The sequence below is a fragment of the Pimephales promelas genome, chromosome 5 (assembly GCF_988280905.1).
Source record: "Pimephales promelas chromosome 5, fPimPro1.hap1.1, whole genome shotgun sequence".
In the NCBI taxonomy this organism is placed as follows: Eukaryota; Metazoa; Chordata; class Actinopteri; order Cypriniformes; family Leuciscidae; genus Pimephales; species Pimephales promelas.
In genome coordinates this window covers 14,574,400-14,593,803 of record NC_142773.1, presented here as the reverse complement: position 1 = coordinate 14,593,803, position 19,404 = coordinate 14,574,400, and the positions used below count along the sequence as shown (strand labels likewise).

General features: G+C 38.2%; 1 protein-coding gene across 2 annotated transcripts in view; it reads right to left on the bottom strand.

Moving 5' to 3' along the window:
• Nucleotides 1-2,820: 2,820 nt before the first annotated feature.
• Nucleotides 2,821-19,404, bottom strand: part of st6galnac5a (ST6 (alpha-N-acetyl-neuraminyl-2,3-beta-galactosyl-1,3)-N-acetylgalactosaminide alpha-2,6-sialyltransferase 5a) — a 62,805-nt gene continuing 46,221 nt past the window's right edge. For both annotated transcript variants that reach the window (XM_089131011.1, XM_039649630.2), the window contains 3 exons: nucleotides 16,274-16,686; nucleotides 6,375-6,482; nucleotides 2,821-4,719 (listed from right to left, as the gene is read on the bottom strand). In XM_089131011.1, the coding sequence (XP_088987137.1) occupies nucleotides 4,473-4,719; nucleotides 6,375-6,482; nucleotides 16,274-16,686 (768 nt within the window). In that variant the 3' untranslated portion in view covers nucleotides 2,821-4,472. The remainder of the gene's footprint in view (nucleotides 4,720-6,374; nucleotides 6,483-16,273; nucleotides 16,687-19,404) is intronic.

Genomic DNA, 19,404 nt, shown 5'->3' with positions numbered 1-19,404 from the left:
AATGATTCAAGCTTTGTGATATGGTGCATTATCCTGCTGGAAGCAGCCATCAGAGGATGAGTACATGGTGGCCATAAAGGGATGGATATGGTCAGAAACAATGCTCAGGTAGGCCGTGGCATTTAAACGATGACCAATTGGCACTAAGGGGCCTAAAGTGTGCCAAGAAAACATCCCCCACACCATTACACCACCACCACCAGCCTGCACAGTGGTAACAAGGCATGATGGATCCATGTTCTCATTCTGTTTACGCCAAATTCTGACTCTACCATCTGAATGTCTCAACAGAAATCGAGAATCATCAGACCAGGCAACATTTTTCCAATCTTTAACTGTACAATTTTGGCGAGCTCTTGCAAATTGTAGCCTCTTTTTCCTATTTGTAGTGGAGATGAGTGGTACCCGGTGGGGTCTTCTGCTGTTGTAGCCCATCCATCTCAAGGTTGTGCATGTTGTGGCTTCACAAATGCTTTGCTGCATACCTCGGTTGAGTGCTTATTTCAGTCAAAGTTGCTCTTCTATCAGCTTGAATCAGTCAGCCTTTTCTCCTCTGACCTCTGGCATCAACAAGCCATTTTTGCCCACAGGACTGCCACATACTGGATGTTTTTCCCTTTTCACACCATTCTTTGTAAACCCTAGAAATGGTTGTGTGTGAAAATCCCAGTAACTGAGTAGATTGTGAAATACTCAGACCGGCCCGTCTGACGGGCACCAACAACCATGCCACGCTCAAAATTGTGTAAATCACCTTTCTTTTCCATTCTGACATTCAGTTTGGAGTTCAGGAGATTGTCTTGACCAGGACCACACCCCTAAATGCATTGAAGCAACTGCCATGTGATTGATTGATTGATTGATAAGATAATTACATTAATGAGAAATTGAACAGGTGTTCCAAATAATCCTTTAGGTGAATGTATATATATATATATATATATATATATATATATATATATATATATATATATATGTGTGTGTGTTGTATCATGTTATGATTGCTATTTAACCTATTACATGTATTTTTTATTATTATTAAGCATTATATGTACTAGTGTCAAAGGCACAAGTATGGCATTAATAATAGATAAACACTACCTGCTGTACTTCCTTGCAGCAAAGATTTTCAGCCCTGCTTGGCATTTTCATACAGTTCCCACATGTGCACCTAAAAAATTGCCAATTAATTTGTCTATTACTTATGCTACGACAGCAAAATTAATCCGATTAATCCGAGCACGTCACTTATCAGACATTATTACTCCAGGACATTTCCTCTTCGGACTCTGGCTCGAATTGATAAGGCAAAATTGATGCCATGTCTGTTCATATACTGTATACAATTTTCAACACTTAACTAGCCATAATCCATTAATGGTGACGGACGTTCTGTTTCCAACAATCTCTGCACAGCGTAAACCAATCACAACTGACTGGGTCATCTGACCAATCACCGCAGATTAGCGTCACGTAAAGGAGGGGTTTGGAAAATGAGTCGTTGAACGAATCATTTGGGAGTCTGTGATGGATCTTTTATGGAGTGAATACAGTGATGTTTTAAACATGAAGCAGGGCGTGTTTTGGTAATGAGAGACGTATACCAGCGCCACACGCAACGCGAGTCCTACGGATATAAAGGAATAAGAACATTTAAAACTGCACCTGCTGAATTATTAAGTTACTCACAGGTCAGTTTATTAGACGAATTAAACTTGAGGTATCGCAGCGCTGTTTCACTTGCTCTAACAGTTACACTGTCACACTAAATGGCATTTGAGCGTGTTGAATGTTGTTAGTTAGCTGTATGAGACTAGCGGTAGCCTAACCTAGATCAACATTAGAAAAACATACAGATCATATTCTAACATTTCATCATGTTGAACTAAATAACAAATTTAATTTACAAATAGTTGGAAACATTGGGAATATTGTAATTAACTAAACAAAATAACATTGGCCTAGTGGTTTTTGGATATTTTACTGCAAAAATCCTACATATTGTACCTTTAAGAGAATATGGACGACCCTTTTAGACCATGCGCCAGGTGAGCCGACAATTTTTCCCATCATTAAACTAGCAAAAGTGGATTCGGACATGACTTTTTCGTTGTGCGCTTTAGACCATGCACTTAGATTGTCAAAATAGGGCCCCTAATTATTGTGGTCGGATCAATTAGGGTAACATCCCTATAAGAATGACTATCTTGCAAACACTTTTCCTTTATCTTGTGACATGATTTTCTCTAACAGCTGTTAGGAAACAGAACTAAATCTCCCAGAATTCAAGTGCTTCCCTTCAAGATGGACAGGCCTACATCAGCATTTATAAAACGGACAATCGCTTTTGCAATAATTCATGCTATAATAGCCCAACCCATCACTCATAGCGGCGCGGCGATATCTGCAAACATTTGTGCATTCAACAGCGATGCCAACTTGTCAGTCATCTGGGGCGCATTAATGCGACGGCTGCTTTAACAGTCCTGCCGCGTGTACATTTGCATGACTGACAGGCGCAGCGCGGTCGTGGTCAATGATGCGTGACCCCCCGCTGTGACGGGCATAATTACACCTGTACGCGTCCTGTACACCTCTGACATGCTCTTCACACTGACTACAAAAATAATGCATTTCAGTGTGTTGACTTCATACTGCTGCGTATCTGGTGGGATTTCAAGATGCCGTTTTACTAGATCTGAAACCTGGCACCAAGATACCGTATCTGCTGCACGCATCCCATCTGGTCGTCTTAAATATTCCAGTTGATAAGTGTGAGAACGCTAGATCAAAACTGCAGGATAAGAGTGCTTATTAATTGTAATTTTTTCCATTTTAACAAACAAATTGTTTATTGTTCATGTTAAAACATTTCAAATCAATTTCACAATCAAGTACAATCATTTGCACCATTGATTTTCTGTGAAACGGTTTCTGCAGTGTGCAACTTTCTTATCTTAAGAAAAAAAGAGCGATAGATAGATAGATAGATAGATAGATAGATAGATAGATAGATAGATAGATAGATAGATAGATAGATAGATAGATAGATAGATAGATAGATAGATAGATAGATAGATAGATAGATCAATAGACAGATAGATTGTCAAAACCATCTCCATTCCTACGGATCCTCGTAAACGACTAAAAATGCTGTATTCTGCTGCCAGGCCACTAGTTGGCGATGTTACTTTGTTGACCTATCTTAGTTGACCTACTGTATTTGTGACCTATTTCTCATAATATATGATACATCACCAGTTTTCCACTGATATTAGAGATTTTTTTTTATTTATCATATAGGCCAATATTGGACATTTAATTGTTTTATTTTCTATATTTGTCCATTAGTCGTCACCTAATAATTGCTCAAAGAGATAGATCGATAGATTGATAGATCCACAGATAGATAGATAGATAGATAGATAGATAGATAGATAGATAGATAGATAGATAGATAGATAGATAGATAGATAGATAGATAGATAGATAGATAGATAGATAGATAGATAGATAGTCAAAACCATCTCCATTCCTACGGATCCTTATAAACGACTAAAAACGCTGTATTCTGCTGCCAGACCACTAGTTGGCGATGTTACTTTGTAAAGAAAAACTGTGTTTTTGTAGTTTACACAGAGACGATAATGGTATTTTCAAAAACCGTTTTCAAAAGTTTACATTTTCAGGCCCGCAATACGCCATTGTCGTGTAAATGAATGGTCAAAACGCATAAAAAGTTTTCCGTTTTAAGTTGAAAACGGTGTCGTGTAAACGACCCCTTAGAGCACTTTGAGGTCTCATTATGAATTTATCACTTCAAATTATTCCAAATTTGTAAAAATGGTAATCATAATAAAAAATTCATAAAAACAAACAAACAAAAAAACCCGTCACAAACCACCTCCATCTGTCACATAGAAACCATGTTTCACAGTCAAATCAATTGCAACCCCACACAGCAACATGGTGTTGGCCCAGATCCGGCCCACATCTGAGCCGTGGGGAATCGCCGCACGTGCCAGATGTGGGCTGGATCTGGGCCAACACCATGTTGCTCTGGGCCTGGATTAAATGAAGTTGCACTGTTTTGTTCTCTCATTGAATTATGGAACAAAAAAAAAATGACAATGCTTTTACATTGACTTTAGCGCACATTTTGTTGCAAGCTGATCCTCGTCTCTCCAGAGCTCTTGGATCCGCCATCCTTTTTCTTTTTCTTTCACACTGTATAAAACCAAGGTCTCCCAGTGATACTCAATACATTGCTGATAAGGATTTCTGATGAATATGAATGAGTACAGATTGCTGGAATGCTTTTCATACCTTAAAAAAAACAAAACAATGAATGTGCAAAAGAATAGGTTCTCTCCAAGCCAACCCGATAGGTAAAGCTCCATCCACATGGCAACAGGAATTAGCCAGTGATCCGTTTGAGGCAGTTTGAGATCTTTGGAAGGCTCTGGTAAGAGTCACGTCTTCTGCGATCGGGGCAACGCTGTCGTTGCCGTGTGATTTCTCGGTAACGGCGGTGGACTCCAGTCCGGCTGGTAGAAATGGATGTTGAATGTCCGAGCCCAGTTCGCAAAGACCCGCTTCTCCGTGATGAAGCGATGGTGGCTGCCTCGACGGCCTCGCTCGTGGGAGATGTACATGGCACATTCGTCCGGGCCCGTGGGCTCGTAGTAGTGATACGGGACAGAGTGGTGCTGGGACTCCCTGGACACATTGAGAGAAGAGATTAAAATGGGGACAGTGTCATTGTATTTCTCGATTCCCAAATTAATCCGGAGCTAGATATTCGTTTTCAAGGCAATTAACCTGATTTGGTTCAGAGTATAGCTTGCTTTAAGGGGAATGAATAGATTTTATGTAATACATTAAGGTTGGAAAATGGCTGGGGGAAAGGTCATGCCTCAGCGGAGAATCACAATGAATCATTTAATTTTCGGCTCTGGGTTATTTTTCCCCGTAGCTCTGGTACACAGCAGGGACGGCCGTGCCAATATTGAAGACTATGGCAGGGAGAAAATCAATACATATACATATAGAAAGATCTGATCTTTGACCACATATGCGATTCATGACATCATTTAAACGCAGATTTTGAAAAAAAAAAAAAAATCTTAGTTGATCTGTGACCTATTTCTCATATATAATATATATGATACATCACCAGTTTTAAACTGATATTAGAGATTTTTTTGTTTGTTTATCATATAGGCCAATATTGGACATTTAATTGTTTATTTTCTATATTTGTCCATTAGTCGTCACCTAATAATTACTCAAAGATAATCTTTAAAAACATGAATAATTTAATTAAAAGTAAAAATTTTATTTTAATCTCAATATATTTTTAATATACATTTTATATATTATGTACATTACAAAGTCATGATGCATTAATTCACTTAACTACTAATTTTAGTTTTTAGAGTTTTATACATTAGACATTTCATTTAGTGTTACTTTGACTACAGAATTCTAAAATCTGCTTTTTTTGTGGATGTACCATGAAAATAAATAAAAATCTTACATCAGATATAATTGTAATATCAAAGCATGATTATTTCTTGGTCAATTATAAAATAAACTAATTTGTGCCATTAATCTTGTGACAAAAATTCATATGAATAAATGGTCAGATGTTCTTTAAACATTCAAAAGTTTGTGGCCAGTAAGAATGTATTCATTTATTTATTTAATACTTTTATTCAGCCAGGATTCATTAAATTTATGTTACATTACATTGTTACACTTTCTATTCATCAAAGAATACTGAAAAAAAGATCATGGTTTCCACATAAATATTAAGCAGCAGAATCTATTTTCAACATTGATAATACACTCTAAAAAATGCTGGGTTGTTTTAACCCAATTTTGGGTCAAATATGGACAAACCCGAAATGTTGGGTTAAAAATGTAATGTAAAAATTTAACCCAACGGCTGGGTTAGTCCATATTTGACCCAAAGTTGGGTTAAAACAACCCAGCATTTTTTAGAGTGTAATAATAAATCTTTTTTGAGCATCAAATCATCATATTAGAATGATTTCTGAAGGATCATGTGACACTGAAGACTAGAGTAATGATGCTGAAAATCCAGCTTTGATGACAGAAATAAACTATATTTTAAAAATATTGAAATATAAAACTAATAACTAATTTAATAATATTACTGTCTTTACTGTATTTTTGTTCATTAAAATGCAGTCTTGATAAGCATACAAGACTTATTTTAAAAACATTGAAAAATCGTAAAAAACTTTTGAACGGTATAAAAAATGCGAAAGAAAAACATTTTCACGAGTGGTCTCAGACTTTAAGATCTCACTGTAAACCCCCAAACAATGCCTCGAAATATGACTTACCTACAGAAATCTGGAGGCACCATCCCATAAACATTGATTCTGTCACACAGCTCTAAGGCAATAGTCATTGTGAACCAGCCTGTGCTTAACCACGAGTTAGAGATTCTCCTAAAAAAAGAGAAACAGAGAGAGACAGTCTGCTGAAAACAATACAATGAATACCAAACTGCGAGGAGTGCAGTAGTTAACATTCCACAAGACATTTCCGTCAGAGATTCAGCACACACAATCCCAAGATCTTGTTGCGTTTAGAGAGCCGACCAGCTGTCAGGATCATTTCTGCAACTGAACATTATCATCAACTGTTCATCAGTTCTGCCAACCCGCCGTCTGACATCAAACCCCTGGTGAATCTTTGACAAACAACACATTAATAAAGGAAAACAAAGCATTAGTGAACAACAGCCCGGACGTGATTGATTAGAAGCCTCTGATTACTTTTGATAACAGAGTGTCCATTCACTGTCTGGCAAATGCAATGTAAATAATCTCTTGTACATGCTGGAATATACAGTGGAATTAATCAACATCTAAACATCTGCACAGTTATGTGGAAGCTTGTTTCCGCCACATAATCATAATTGTGTGATATAAAGTCGCAATTCCCAATTATAAAGTCAGAATTGTGAGGAAATGTTTTATTCTGTGGGGAAAACAAGCGTATGTGGGCTCTTCACACAGAACGTGACTTTGCATTCCACAGCCATGCTTTCCTTTTATTCATGATTCATGATTTCGCATGATATGGCATTCCAAAAACACAGCGCTCAAGATAAACAAAATAAAACTTTAAAAAAAAGCACGTCTCTAGACTTTTAAAAATTCTACTGCCGTACCTCTCACACTTTTAATGGCCGGTTCACTCACAACATGTTTTCTTGTGTTTGTGTGTGCGCTAGACAAGTGTTTCCCAACCCTGTTCCTGGAGGCACACCAACAGTGCACATTTCGGATGTCTCCCTCATCTGACCCGTGTATATTTCAGGTCTTGGAGTCTCTACTAACGAGCTGATGACTTGAATCGCATGTGTTTGATTAGGAAGAGTTCAGAAATGTTTGTGTCAAGTTAAACGCACTTCAGAATCTCGCCGTGAACAGAAGGTTGTCTGGGTTCTTTTAGCCCACTGTTTTATGAATTTTCACATACTCTTTTTGGCATGACTCACCTAAATGATTATTAGGAACACCATACTAATACTGTGTTTGACCCCTTTTCGCCTTCAGACCTGTACATTGAAGCAAGTGCCATGTGATTGGTTGATTAGATAAGTGCATTAATGAGAAATTGAACAGGTGTTCCTAATAATCCTTTAGGTGAGTGTATATTTGGATTCAGCCAAACACTCTTGATCTTCATTTGTTTATGAATGAATCAGAGTTTTTGAACAAATGGGCTCTATGCACGGCGTTATTTCCGGTGAAGGATTAAGGATGCTCGATAACTTTCGCCGATCGTAGAGTCCAATGCAATACCGAGAATTTATATTGAATTTTACACTCCATGGTTATACCAAAGGAACGTTAGTCACAAAAACAGATAAAACAGACACCCCTCATTGTGTTTATGCTTCTTTTTAAAATTATATTAAATAAACATAACTATATATAAAATTACATCTAAACGTATGTACGTTTCGTTTCAAAGACGGGAGGACAGTAAATATTGAAGACTCTGCCATAGTCCCGTTTTCCTCCGCTTTAATCTCCACAACCGGAAATGGACGAGCATCCTTGCGTCAAATGCGGAACTTATGCGTGCATATAGCCCATTGGTTGAATGAAAATTACAGTGAGTCCACGTAGTCACGTTTTGCGGGCCTGAAATCGCAAACTTTTAAAACAGGGTTTCAAAGTTTTGGAAACAATATGTTTCCTGAAATGTGTCTATCAACGCATTCTCATCCTTTAGCGTCATTTAGGACGCTATGCAAAAACGGCGCTATACTACGCACATGGCACCCGTTATCGTTAATATAACACGCGCTGTGAGGGCTAAGTTTAGGTGTGGGGTAGGGTCTGCGTGTCATATTCACGCTAAAGGATATATGACGTCTTGGGTTCGCGTGTTATATTAACGATAAAGGGTGCCATGTGCGTAGTATAGCGCCGTTTTTGCATATAGCGTTCTATATGACGTTAAAGGATGAGAACGGGCTGTGTCTATAGGCTCGTAGTGTTTCTTTACAATGTGACATCGCCACCTACTGGCCTGGAAGCAGAATACAGCATCTGTAATCGTTTACGTGGATCCGTGTGAACAGGGATCGTGTTGACGACGTTTTATGTACGAGAAAAACACAAAGGACAAACGTTTCTACACTGTAAAAAAATATTGTTGGTTTAACTTAAAAAAGTAAGTAACCTGGTTGCCTTAACATTTTAAGTTCATTGAACTGGAAAAAGTGAGTTAGTACAATGAAGGAGATTAATTTAATCATCAGAAACTCAAAATTATGTTATTTGAACTAAATAAATTAAGTTGATTTGACAAAAGAAGAAATGTTGTGATTACTACACTGTAAAAAAATAATGTTGGTTTAACTTAAAAAAGTAAGTAACCTGGTTGCCTTAAAATTTTAAGTTGATTGAACTGGAAAAAGTGAGTTAATACAATGAAGGAGATTAATTTAACCATCAGAAACTCAAAATAATAAGTTATCTTAACTAAATAAATTATTTGATAAAAGAAAATATGTTGTGATAAGAAATCTTGAAAATATTTTTTTACAGTGTAGTACACTGTTGTCATGTAAACGAGTGTGGTTTTCGTTACTTGCGTTTGCTCTTGTGATCTCCTCTATGTTTTGTTTAGTTTAATAACACGTTTCAGTCACATCCCCACAAATTAATATCTCATGACCATGCCATATTATCACATTCCCACGAGTTAATGTCTCATGACCACACAAAAGTAAGTGAACCAAACATGTCCCGGTCACTGTGATTATGGAGGTGGAAGAACTAATAAAAATGAAAATCATTATAATGGATGTGTGTCATTTCAGCTGTACTTGAATTGCAAATAGAGGGTGTTTGACTCATTATTAAAAAAAATGTGTTTGACTGTCAGTTGAAGGTTGGTTCATTTAGTATAGTCTCCAAGGATAAAGATGGCCCCGAAGACATAAACATATCATGTCATTTGAGGGTTAGATTAAATCAATAAATAATAATAATAATAATAATTCGTTACATTTATATAGCGCTTTTCTGGACACTCAAAGCGCTTCACATAGAAGGGGGGGATCTCCTCAACCACCACCAATGTGCAGCATCCACCTGGATGATGCGACGGCAGCCATATTGCGCCAGAACGCTCACCACACACCAGCTTACTGGTGGAGAGGAGACAGTGATGAAGCCAATTGGTGTATATGGGGATGATTAGGAGGCCATGATGGACAGAGGCTACTGGGCAAATTTGGCCAGGATGCCGGGGTTATACCCCTGCTCTTACGAAAGACATCCTGGGATTTTTAATGACCACAGAGAGTCAGGACCTCGGTTTAACGTCTCATCTGAAGGACGGTGCTCTTTTTGACAGCATAGTGTCCCCATCACTTTGCTGGGGCGTTAGAACCCACACAGACCACAGGGTGAGCACCCCCTGCTGGCCTCACTAACACCTCTACCAGCAGCAACCTGGCTTTCTCAGAAGGTCTGCCATCCAGGTACTAACCAGGCTCAGCCCTGCTTAGCTTTAATGGGCAACCAGTCTTGGGCTACAGGGTGATATGGCTGCTGGCATAAATGAATATATTACTATATTTGCTAGTTTCTTTTGATTCATTTTTCAGACGAAACAATTTGGAATGCACACATTGAGTCTCCGAGTAGGACGATAATGCCTGACAATGTTTAGTACATGAAGAGCACTTACAGAAATGTGTGTGTGGTACACACTATGAAAAAAAATCATAAATCCAAGGCGGCAGAGAGAATGACCACAACCTAGCATTTCAATTACCCAAAGAATAAAATGTAAATGTAAGCCATTATGTCACCACAAAAAATAAGTTACCAAACATAATATTCAACATTCAATATCCAGCACATGCTATCCAGATATCATGGAGACATATTGCTTAGATTTATGCCCAGAATCCCTGTGAACACATTGTGACAGACAGTATTCTCCACAGCAGGGTAGTTTAGAAGCCAATGTGACCAGATGCAGGAGAAAACAACAGAAGAAGAGACAAACGAACTGCTAAGTCCTGGAAAAACAAAATGCCAAAACACATTGGGCTGTCTGTCGCTGCCAGGCCAGAGAGCAAAGGCACTGCGTCCCGACTGCCAAGTGTTCCTGCATGGCTATTTACATGACCTACCATAGGCTCTACATGAATTATAGCACCATCAGCCTGAATTACGTTAAAAGTAGTCTTGGGGTCTGACTGTATAAGAACAGCTTCAGACAGACTGAGCAGATTGAGGCTCTCAGGGCACTATGATTCTTTAATAAAGCAATGAGCCATTAGACGGCATGTGTTACAGCGATTTTTTCGCGGGTAATGGGAGTCCACAAGCCTGATACAGTACCCCTAATAGATCTGCAAAGTTTAAACCGAATGACTCTCACATATTCATTCTTACGCAGATGCATTAGGAATTCCTGTTGTAAAATACTCTAAGTGTGTTTCCTTAAAGGAGAACTCCTGTCAATTTTAAAATTGAGCTCATTTTTTTTGTCCATTTGGAGTGCTGTCAGTACAGACAAAAACGTCAAAAATCGTTTTTGCCTACACCGTGTTATCGTCTTTTTAAAATTCGCACCCTGTTGACTTCAATGGTGCAAGTTCTAAACCTGCTTTTAGCCTCTTAAAGGATTAGTTCCCCCAAAAATGAAAATTAAGTCATTAATTACTCACCCCCATGCTGTACCAACCCCGTAAGACATTCATTCATCTTCGGAACATAAATAAAGATATTTTTGATTAAATTTGAGAGGTGGATCACTGCTACATAGGCTTCCTGAGGGAATGAAACTTGACGGCCCAGACAGTCATTGAGAATAAGTGACGAGAATAGTTTTTGTGCGAAAAAAACAATTAGACTATTCCTTTCTTCCTTGTAGGCCTGAGTCGAGAGTTCAAGAGATTTCCACGACGCATGCGCGAGAACTGAACTGAAGTAGTTGAAGGAGATCGCAATTCTGGCGCATGCGTCATGGAAATCTCTTGAACTTTCGTCTCAGGCCTACAAGGAAGAAAAGGAATAGTCGAATAAAGTCGTTATTTTTGTTTGTTTTTTTCGCACAAAAAATATTCTCGTCGCTTGATAAACTTATAGTTGAACCACTGTTGGCACATGGAATATTTAAACATTTTCTTCGATGACTTTCTGGGCCGTCAAGTTTCAATCCCTCAGGAAGCCTATGTGGTAGTGATCCACCTCTCAAATTTAATCAAAAATATCTTCATTTGTGTTCCGAAGATGAACGAAGGTCTTACGGGGTTGGTACAGCATGGGGGTGAGTAATTAATGACTTAATTTTCATTTTTGGGTGAACTAACCCTTTAATAGTGTCATTACTGAATATACAGTGCCAAAAAGATGCACGACCAGTGTTATACCATTTGTCTCTTGAGACTTAAATCAAGTCTGATTGCTCATTTGTCAGATTGCAGTTAAAGATGCACATTTTGAGTTTTCTCAGTAGTATTTCATAAAAACAAACTAATGAATGAAATACATTACCAGTCAAAATTTTTGGATTGGTAAGCTTTTTTATGTTTGTTAAAGAAGTCTCTTCTGCTCACCAACGCTGCATTTATTTGATTAAAAATACAAAAAAAGTTATATTTTTAAACGTGACAGGTTAAAATAATTGTTTTCTATTTTAATATATTTTAAGTGTAGTTTATTCCTGTGATCAAAGCTGAATTTTCAGCATCATTCTTCAGTGATCCTTCAGAAATCATTCTAATATGCTGATTTGATGCTCAAAAAATGTATTATTATTATCAGTGTTGAAAACAAATGTGAACCGTTTTATTTCTGGATTCTTTGATGACTAGAAAGTTAAAAAGAACAGCATTTATTCATTTTTATGTCTTTAACTTTTGAACAATTTAATGTTACAAAAAGCTTTCTATTTCAGATAAATGCTGTTCTTTTGAACTTTCTATATTCAGCAAAGAATCCTGAAATAAAAATATAAATAACCGTTTTCAACATTGATAATAATGAGAAATGTTTCTTGAGCATCAAATCATCATATCAGAATGATTTCTGAAGGATCATGTGACACTGAAGACTGGAGTAATGATGCGTAAAATTCAGCTTTGATCACAGAAATAAATACATTATATTCAAATAGAACACAACTGTTTTAAATTGTAATAACATTCACAATATTACAGTTTTTATTTTTTTATTTTTAATCAAATAAATGCAGCCTTGGTGAGCAGAAGAGACTTCTTTTAAAAACATTAAAAACCTTACAGATCCAAAACCTTTGACTGGTAGTGTATGTTACCAAATATGTGTTATATTTAGCATTGCTGTATAATATATGGATTGGGCCAACGATTAAATTGCAATCACAATGCCTCTAAAAAGTCTTTGTAAACACAAGAGCTCTTAAAATGATAATTACTTTTTTTCCCCCCAAAACATTCCCTGAAGTGTAAAGTCCCAGATGCACATCCTAGGCACTGCTCATTGAATATTAATAATGTTACAAGACTGGAACTTGGTGTTTTTGTTGTCATTTTTGGATCTTAAGAATCCCTGTTTTTTGTTTGTGATTATTAATGCATTTTGTTCATTTTAAGACAGTAGCAGTTTCTTAGTTTCTGTTTCTCAAAGTAACTTTAGATAGACCAGCTCTTTGACATTCTCTATATGCAAACAAACATGTAAAAACACTGATCAAACCAATAAAAGAGCAGCAGCCGTCCTTTTACGGTCTATGTCGGGCATCTAGCAGATTTTATCTTGAGTGTTGTTGATTCTCACAGCAATCTTTTGTCTTCCCACGAGATACAAACAGATCCAAGATGAAAGAAAGACACACTTTTACATCTGCAGTGCAATATGACTGCTTTGATAATAAGGGACAGAAGCTACAAAACACTCCTGGATCATTCTAAGCCAGTTAAAGCAGTAGTTCACTTTTGCAGATAATTTACTCACCCCCCATGTCATCCAAGATGTCCATGTCATTCTTTATTCAGTTGAAAATAATTTAAGGCTTTTAATGAAAACATTCCAGCATTTTTCTCCATATAATGGACTTCAGTGGGAACCAAACGGTTCAAGGTCTGAAAGACACTTTCAGTGCAAACTGCAAACTGTTCAAAGGGCTTTAATGCCCTTTAATGCCCAAAATGAACGAATCTTTGTCCGAGTCAATTAATTCGTTTTGTTCGTTGAATGAACCAAATGACTCGGAAAAAGATTTGTTCATTTTGATGAACAAGTTTGAACAAGTTGGAGTCACAAACGTGCGTCACAGAACAGAGCAAGGTGACCATTTGAGCTTATAAAACTTAAAGGGTAACTAAACACCAAAACAACTTTTTTTAGTTAATGATCTGTAAGAATGGAGCTTCATAAATGCTGTTCATTGATTCGAGTACATTTTTTGACAATTGAGTATAAAGTGTTTTGATTTTCAAATATATGGTGTAAAAACGTGGAGTGCTAAAAAGAGTGCTGCCCTCTGCAGGTTAAATGGAAAGCTCCTGCAGTAGGGGTACTTTCTGACGTAGGGAACTCTCAGACGCCACTCTGTCACGCCCTTGGTGCGAGCTCACCACGCCCTTGGCAGCCCCTGGTATAAAAGCATCTGGTTCCGTCAAAACTACTTTAGCGAGTCAGGAGTTGGATTTATGAGTATTGAAAACGATCAGGATAGCATAGCCTATATTAGCATCTAGTTAGCATAGCATTTATATAGTTATTTAAATTATTTATATTAATTTTGAAAACGATCAGGATAGAGTATTGTTGCATCTATTTAGCATAGCATTATATAGATAATTTAGATTATTTTGTGTAGCTAGTAGCATAGTACAGTTAGGATAGCTTCAAGTTAGCATAGATTTATCAGTGTTTAGTACAGTGATCAGGATAGTAACGGAATAGAGGTGGACATGGGCTTCTCCACACAGCTGCACACGCAGTGCCAAACACTGCTCGTCCTGCATGGACTCCTCCACCGCAGCGGCGTCTTGATGTGAGTGATCATGGATATTTGAATCACAATTTATGGTTAGGATAAAGTTAATCCTCTGGGGTCGACAAACGAGCCGGCGCATTTTGCTGGATTTTTTCACATAGCGGCAGAATATCAATATGAATATATGCCCACAGAGCGCGCGCTATTGAGATCAACTCGACGACAAAACTCATCAGATGCCGGTCGCGATGCGGGAGTTAAGACCGCAGTTTGAGCCAGCGGCTCGAATGGATTTGGCCCTGTGTCTACATACAATTCACCCTCATCCGCTTCAGGTGAAGGTGAAGGTGAGGGAGAAAAGTCCTCGACTTCAAATGGCCGCTCTGTTGCAAAGGCAGCTACTTGCGTCACTCCAGTCTCGCTCTATTTTAGAGTCTGACAGCAGCTGTCACTCACGGCGGGTCTCAGGTGCACGCCCCCTGGCCCCGCTGGGGTCTGCCCATTTTTTCAGCATTTTTCAAATATTGCTAGTGGGTGGAGTCAGGCTCTGACCAGGGGTTTAGTTACCCTTTAAACTTTGTTATTTATTTATTAAATGATTGATCGTTTCGCTTGATAAGACCCTTATTCATCGTCTGGAATCGTTTAAAGCCCTTTGAACAATTTGCAGATTGCACTGAAAGTGTCTTTTGGACCTTGAACAGTTTGGTTCCCACTGAAGTCCATTATATGGAGAAAAATGCTGGAATGTTTACAACAAAAACCTTCATTTCTTTTCGACTGAAGAAAGAATGACGTGGACATCTTGGATGACATGGGGGTGAGTAAATTATCTGCAAAAGTTTTTTTTTAAAGTGTAGCATTAAACTCCTCCTTTAATGCTATATATTTACATTTCCTTTTTTAAGGAGAACTGCACTCTGTAAAAAGAAGAGTTTTTGCGATAATACCCACATGGAAAGACATTCACTAATGAGAGCATACTATATTATTGTTCGTTTGAAGGATTAGAATAAAACCAGGACCTATCCTTTAACTTGACACTTTTAAAAGTAAAGGCTCCAGAAAGGCAGTTTCACAGTGATGAACCATTTTGAGTTCCCAAAAAACTTTTCGATGAACAGTTCTTAAAAAGAACCATTTTAACTGAAGAACCCCTTTTCCACTTTACAGAACTTTTTGTGCATTTGGAAAGATCCCATGGATCTTAAAGGTTCTTTGTGGAATCAAGAAAGGAGTGAGAGTACAAAATTACAATCGTGACAAATTCATGTTCTGTGGACAACACTGACTATATCCAGCTCCATTCGCTCACACACTAATCTCCTTTTTGCTTAGATTAAGTGGAGATCTTGGCTTAATGTTCAAATCCAGAATCCCACAAACTGATTTCCCATGTGATCCTGGAGTTGAGACGAGAGAGGAAAAGGGGTTGGTCTTCTCAGAGAGCGGTAAATGTGGAATAAAAAGGGCCTCTATTCTAGGACACTTATCATCTTTCCCTTCAAACACCTTTTTAAAAATAAAAAATAGGTCACAAAAATTAGGGCATACCACATTCCTAGTATTGGCAGGTTGATGAAAACATCTATCATCGCACTCATGTAAATGCACGCTTACGGTTCAGTTCAGAAATGGGGTTGAAAATATTTAGCTTTATTTAATGTAACATCAAAGTAGTCACATATTTAAGTTTATTTCATCACAGATACTAAAATTGGCCTCGTATCAAATAAAACCATTTCAAATTGGCTGATAAAGTGCCTATTACCTGTCTTTGCCGGTCTCTCTCTTGAATATCTCATCAAACTGGAGCATTTTCTGCCAGGAGATGATGTAGACCTTGAGTTTGGGCAGCACTTGGTTCATGAGCCGCAGGTTGTTATAAACCAGCCCTTTCCCGTCCCGTCTCATGTAACTGCTGGGTCCCCAGAAGATGAAGACCGTGTCCTGACTGGAGTTGAGGAGTTCGTGGCGGCTGCGCAGGACTCTCTGCATGCTGGAATGAGCGATGACCCTTAGGTTCGTGCGGTGACCCACGTCCACCCCGTAGCCACGGGCTGTGGGCGCATCGTTCATTCGGATGACGCACTCCGCCTGATCGATCTCTTTTCCACGACCCCCGCCGGTTAGATGACCCGAGCTGGTGACCAGCGCGCAGCTCCTGCAGTGCATCTTCAGAGGCTGTGGGGAAGAGAGAGCCAAAAGATTAGTTTATGCAAGCATAAAATCGCACTCAATATTTCATACAGTCGTCTATATTACATGCAGTGGTCATTTAAATAATGTATTCGGAGCCAAGCAAATGGGATCACCAGTGTAGCAGTTCAAGGCAAACAAGATCAACCTCAGTGCCTTATTGGTGTTTCTTCAACTTATACTTTCATGGCTCAGGGGGTTGAGTTTTATTGAGACGAAGAGATTAACTTTTTTCTATGAGAGTTACAATTCTTTTTTTAACTCAATTGCCTTTTATTTAGAGATGTTTTATCAAAACTTTTAACCTGAAGGCAAAACAATATAGTCAAAAACACTGTTTTTCCTTAATTTTGTTCACTTGATTCCTGCTCTAACTGCATTATAACATTAGTATGTTTGCGTGCGTCTTGACACTGTTAACCTCTATAAGTGTCAGAGAGAGCGCGTTTGAATTTGCTGTAGTATACGAATTTGACAGGGAGAATGACGTCTAGTATTTGCGTGTTTCTCGACACTTACAAATAAAGCCACAATAAGCTCATGGAGCGAACTTGTCAATCATCTTGATGGATGATGCAGAGGATATGCTGACCAATAAGAAGACAGTTGTACTCGCATGTGACTTGCATAAACACATTTTGAAAGGTTGCCTTGCCAAGTAGAAAATGCAACATTGTAACACTTTAAAGGGATAGTTCACTTTGAAATTAATTTTTGATATGTTTTATCTTACTTCAAGGGCATCCAAGATGTAGGTCTCTTTGTTTCCACAGTATTTTCAATTTTGACATTTTTCAGTCAAACCGTTGTTGTCTATCAGTCATACACTGGAGCCTAAGGGGGTCCACCAAAAATCATGCACAGAGAAGTCCAAATTAAACATGATTTAATGACTCGTAAATGTAAGTACACATTTATGGTCTAAGACACGAAACGAGCGGTTTGTGTGAGAAAACGAACAGTATTTATATCGTTTTTACCTCGTGTAATCACAGTGACGTCCAAGTGATCTGAATCAGTTGTGCAATGTCCAACTGAACCAAACTGAATCAGTTCAATGTTACACCGGAAGTGATCGCTTGCGTGTGACGTCACTCAATATTTAAGTTTTACCTTTTACTAAACATATTTAGATATACCGAAATCGTCTTCCATTGCGGTTTCCCGTATATCTAAATATGTTTAGTGAAAGGTAAAACTTCCGAAATCTCTGTATAAACAATGAGTGACGTAGGCGCGCAAGCGATCACTTCCAGCGCATGCGCAGACCGAAGCGCCCGTGCCGTCAGATCATTTTGTCATGGCTATGATTACAAGAGGTAAAAACAATATAAATACTGTTCATTTTCTCACACAAACTGCTCGTTTCGTGTCTTAGGCCATCAGTGTGTACTTACATTTACAAGTCATTAAATCATGTTTAATTTTGACTTCCCTGTGCATGCTCTTTGAGGTGAACCGTTTGAGGACCCCTTTCACCTCCAGTCTATGACTGACAGACAGCAACGGTTTGACCAAAAAATTTCAAAATTGAAAATACTGTGGAAACAAAGACACCTACATCTTGGATCCCCTTGAGGTAAGCTAAAACATATCAAAAATTAATTTCAAAGTGAACTATCCCTTTAAGTCCCTGTTTCGGAACAAAACACATAATCAAGAGGTGTGAAAACGCCCTAAGGTCATTAAATGATAACTGTGACTATATTAACACTATTTGCCAGAAAAAAAGACTAAATGTAGTTAAAAAAATAACAACTTTACAAAAATATCTCTTTTTTGTTGATAAAAAGATGGAACAAGACTTTACAGACTGCTAAAAGCCTCTACTGTCATGAGCGAAAGAATGTTAAAGGGATAGTTCATCAAAAAGTGAAAAAAGGGGGGGCCCCCACAATCGAGTTGAAAAATCGAAAAATGTATTTTAGGCCATGTCCACATGGACACGGGTATTTTTATAACTGTGACTTTTTTTACACGGTTCGGCCGTTCATCCACACGGAAATGCAGAATCGGGACACTGAAACCGAACAATTTTCAGAAAATTTCAGATTTTCAGAAATGCCAGTTACAGTGTTGTCGTGTAGACAGTTAAACCGTGGTTTTTGCCTTGCGATGTCAGAGTATGCACACGCGCTGCGCCGTTATCCGCCTACCGAAACCTGTAAAAACTTTTTGTTAGGCTTCTGATTGGCCAACGCGGCTTTACGGTTAGGGTTATATCGCCGCCTGCTGGTGTGGCATGCTCTTGACAGCGCTTGATAGTATGTTTTTGCGTTTTCATGTGGACGGAATTTTTTTTTTTTACGCATTCCGGTATATAAAAATTCCGGTTATAAAAATACCCATGTCGGTGTGGACAAGGCCTTAAACAAGTGACATAAATGAATAAATATGAATCAATGAATACTTAAAGACAAGAAAATTCTAATTTAATGATCAATATACTTCCCTACAACTGCTGCTTTGTCTGTCAGCGTATGATAGACACCTAGCGCGTGCATAGACAATTTGTGGGCGCAACTGCGCATAGTCGCGGACTTGCGGTAAAGTTAAGCCATATCACAAAAAAAAGACGTATCCCTCTGGTGCTGAAATAGAACTAAGAAAATGACAGAGGAGGAGAAATAAAGAGCAACATGAAAAAACGTACGTTTGTATGATTATTTGCGGTATGTTTTGTGCAGCAATTGAAACATTCCT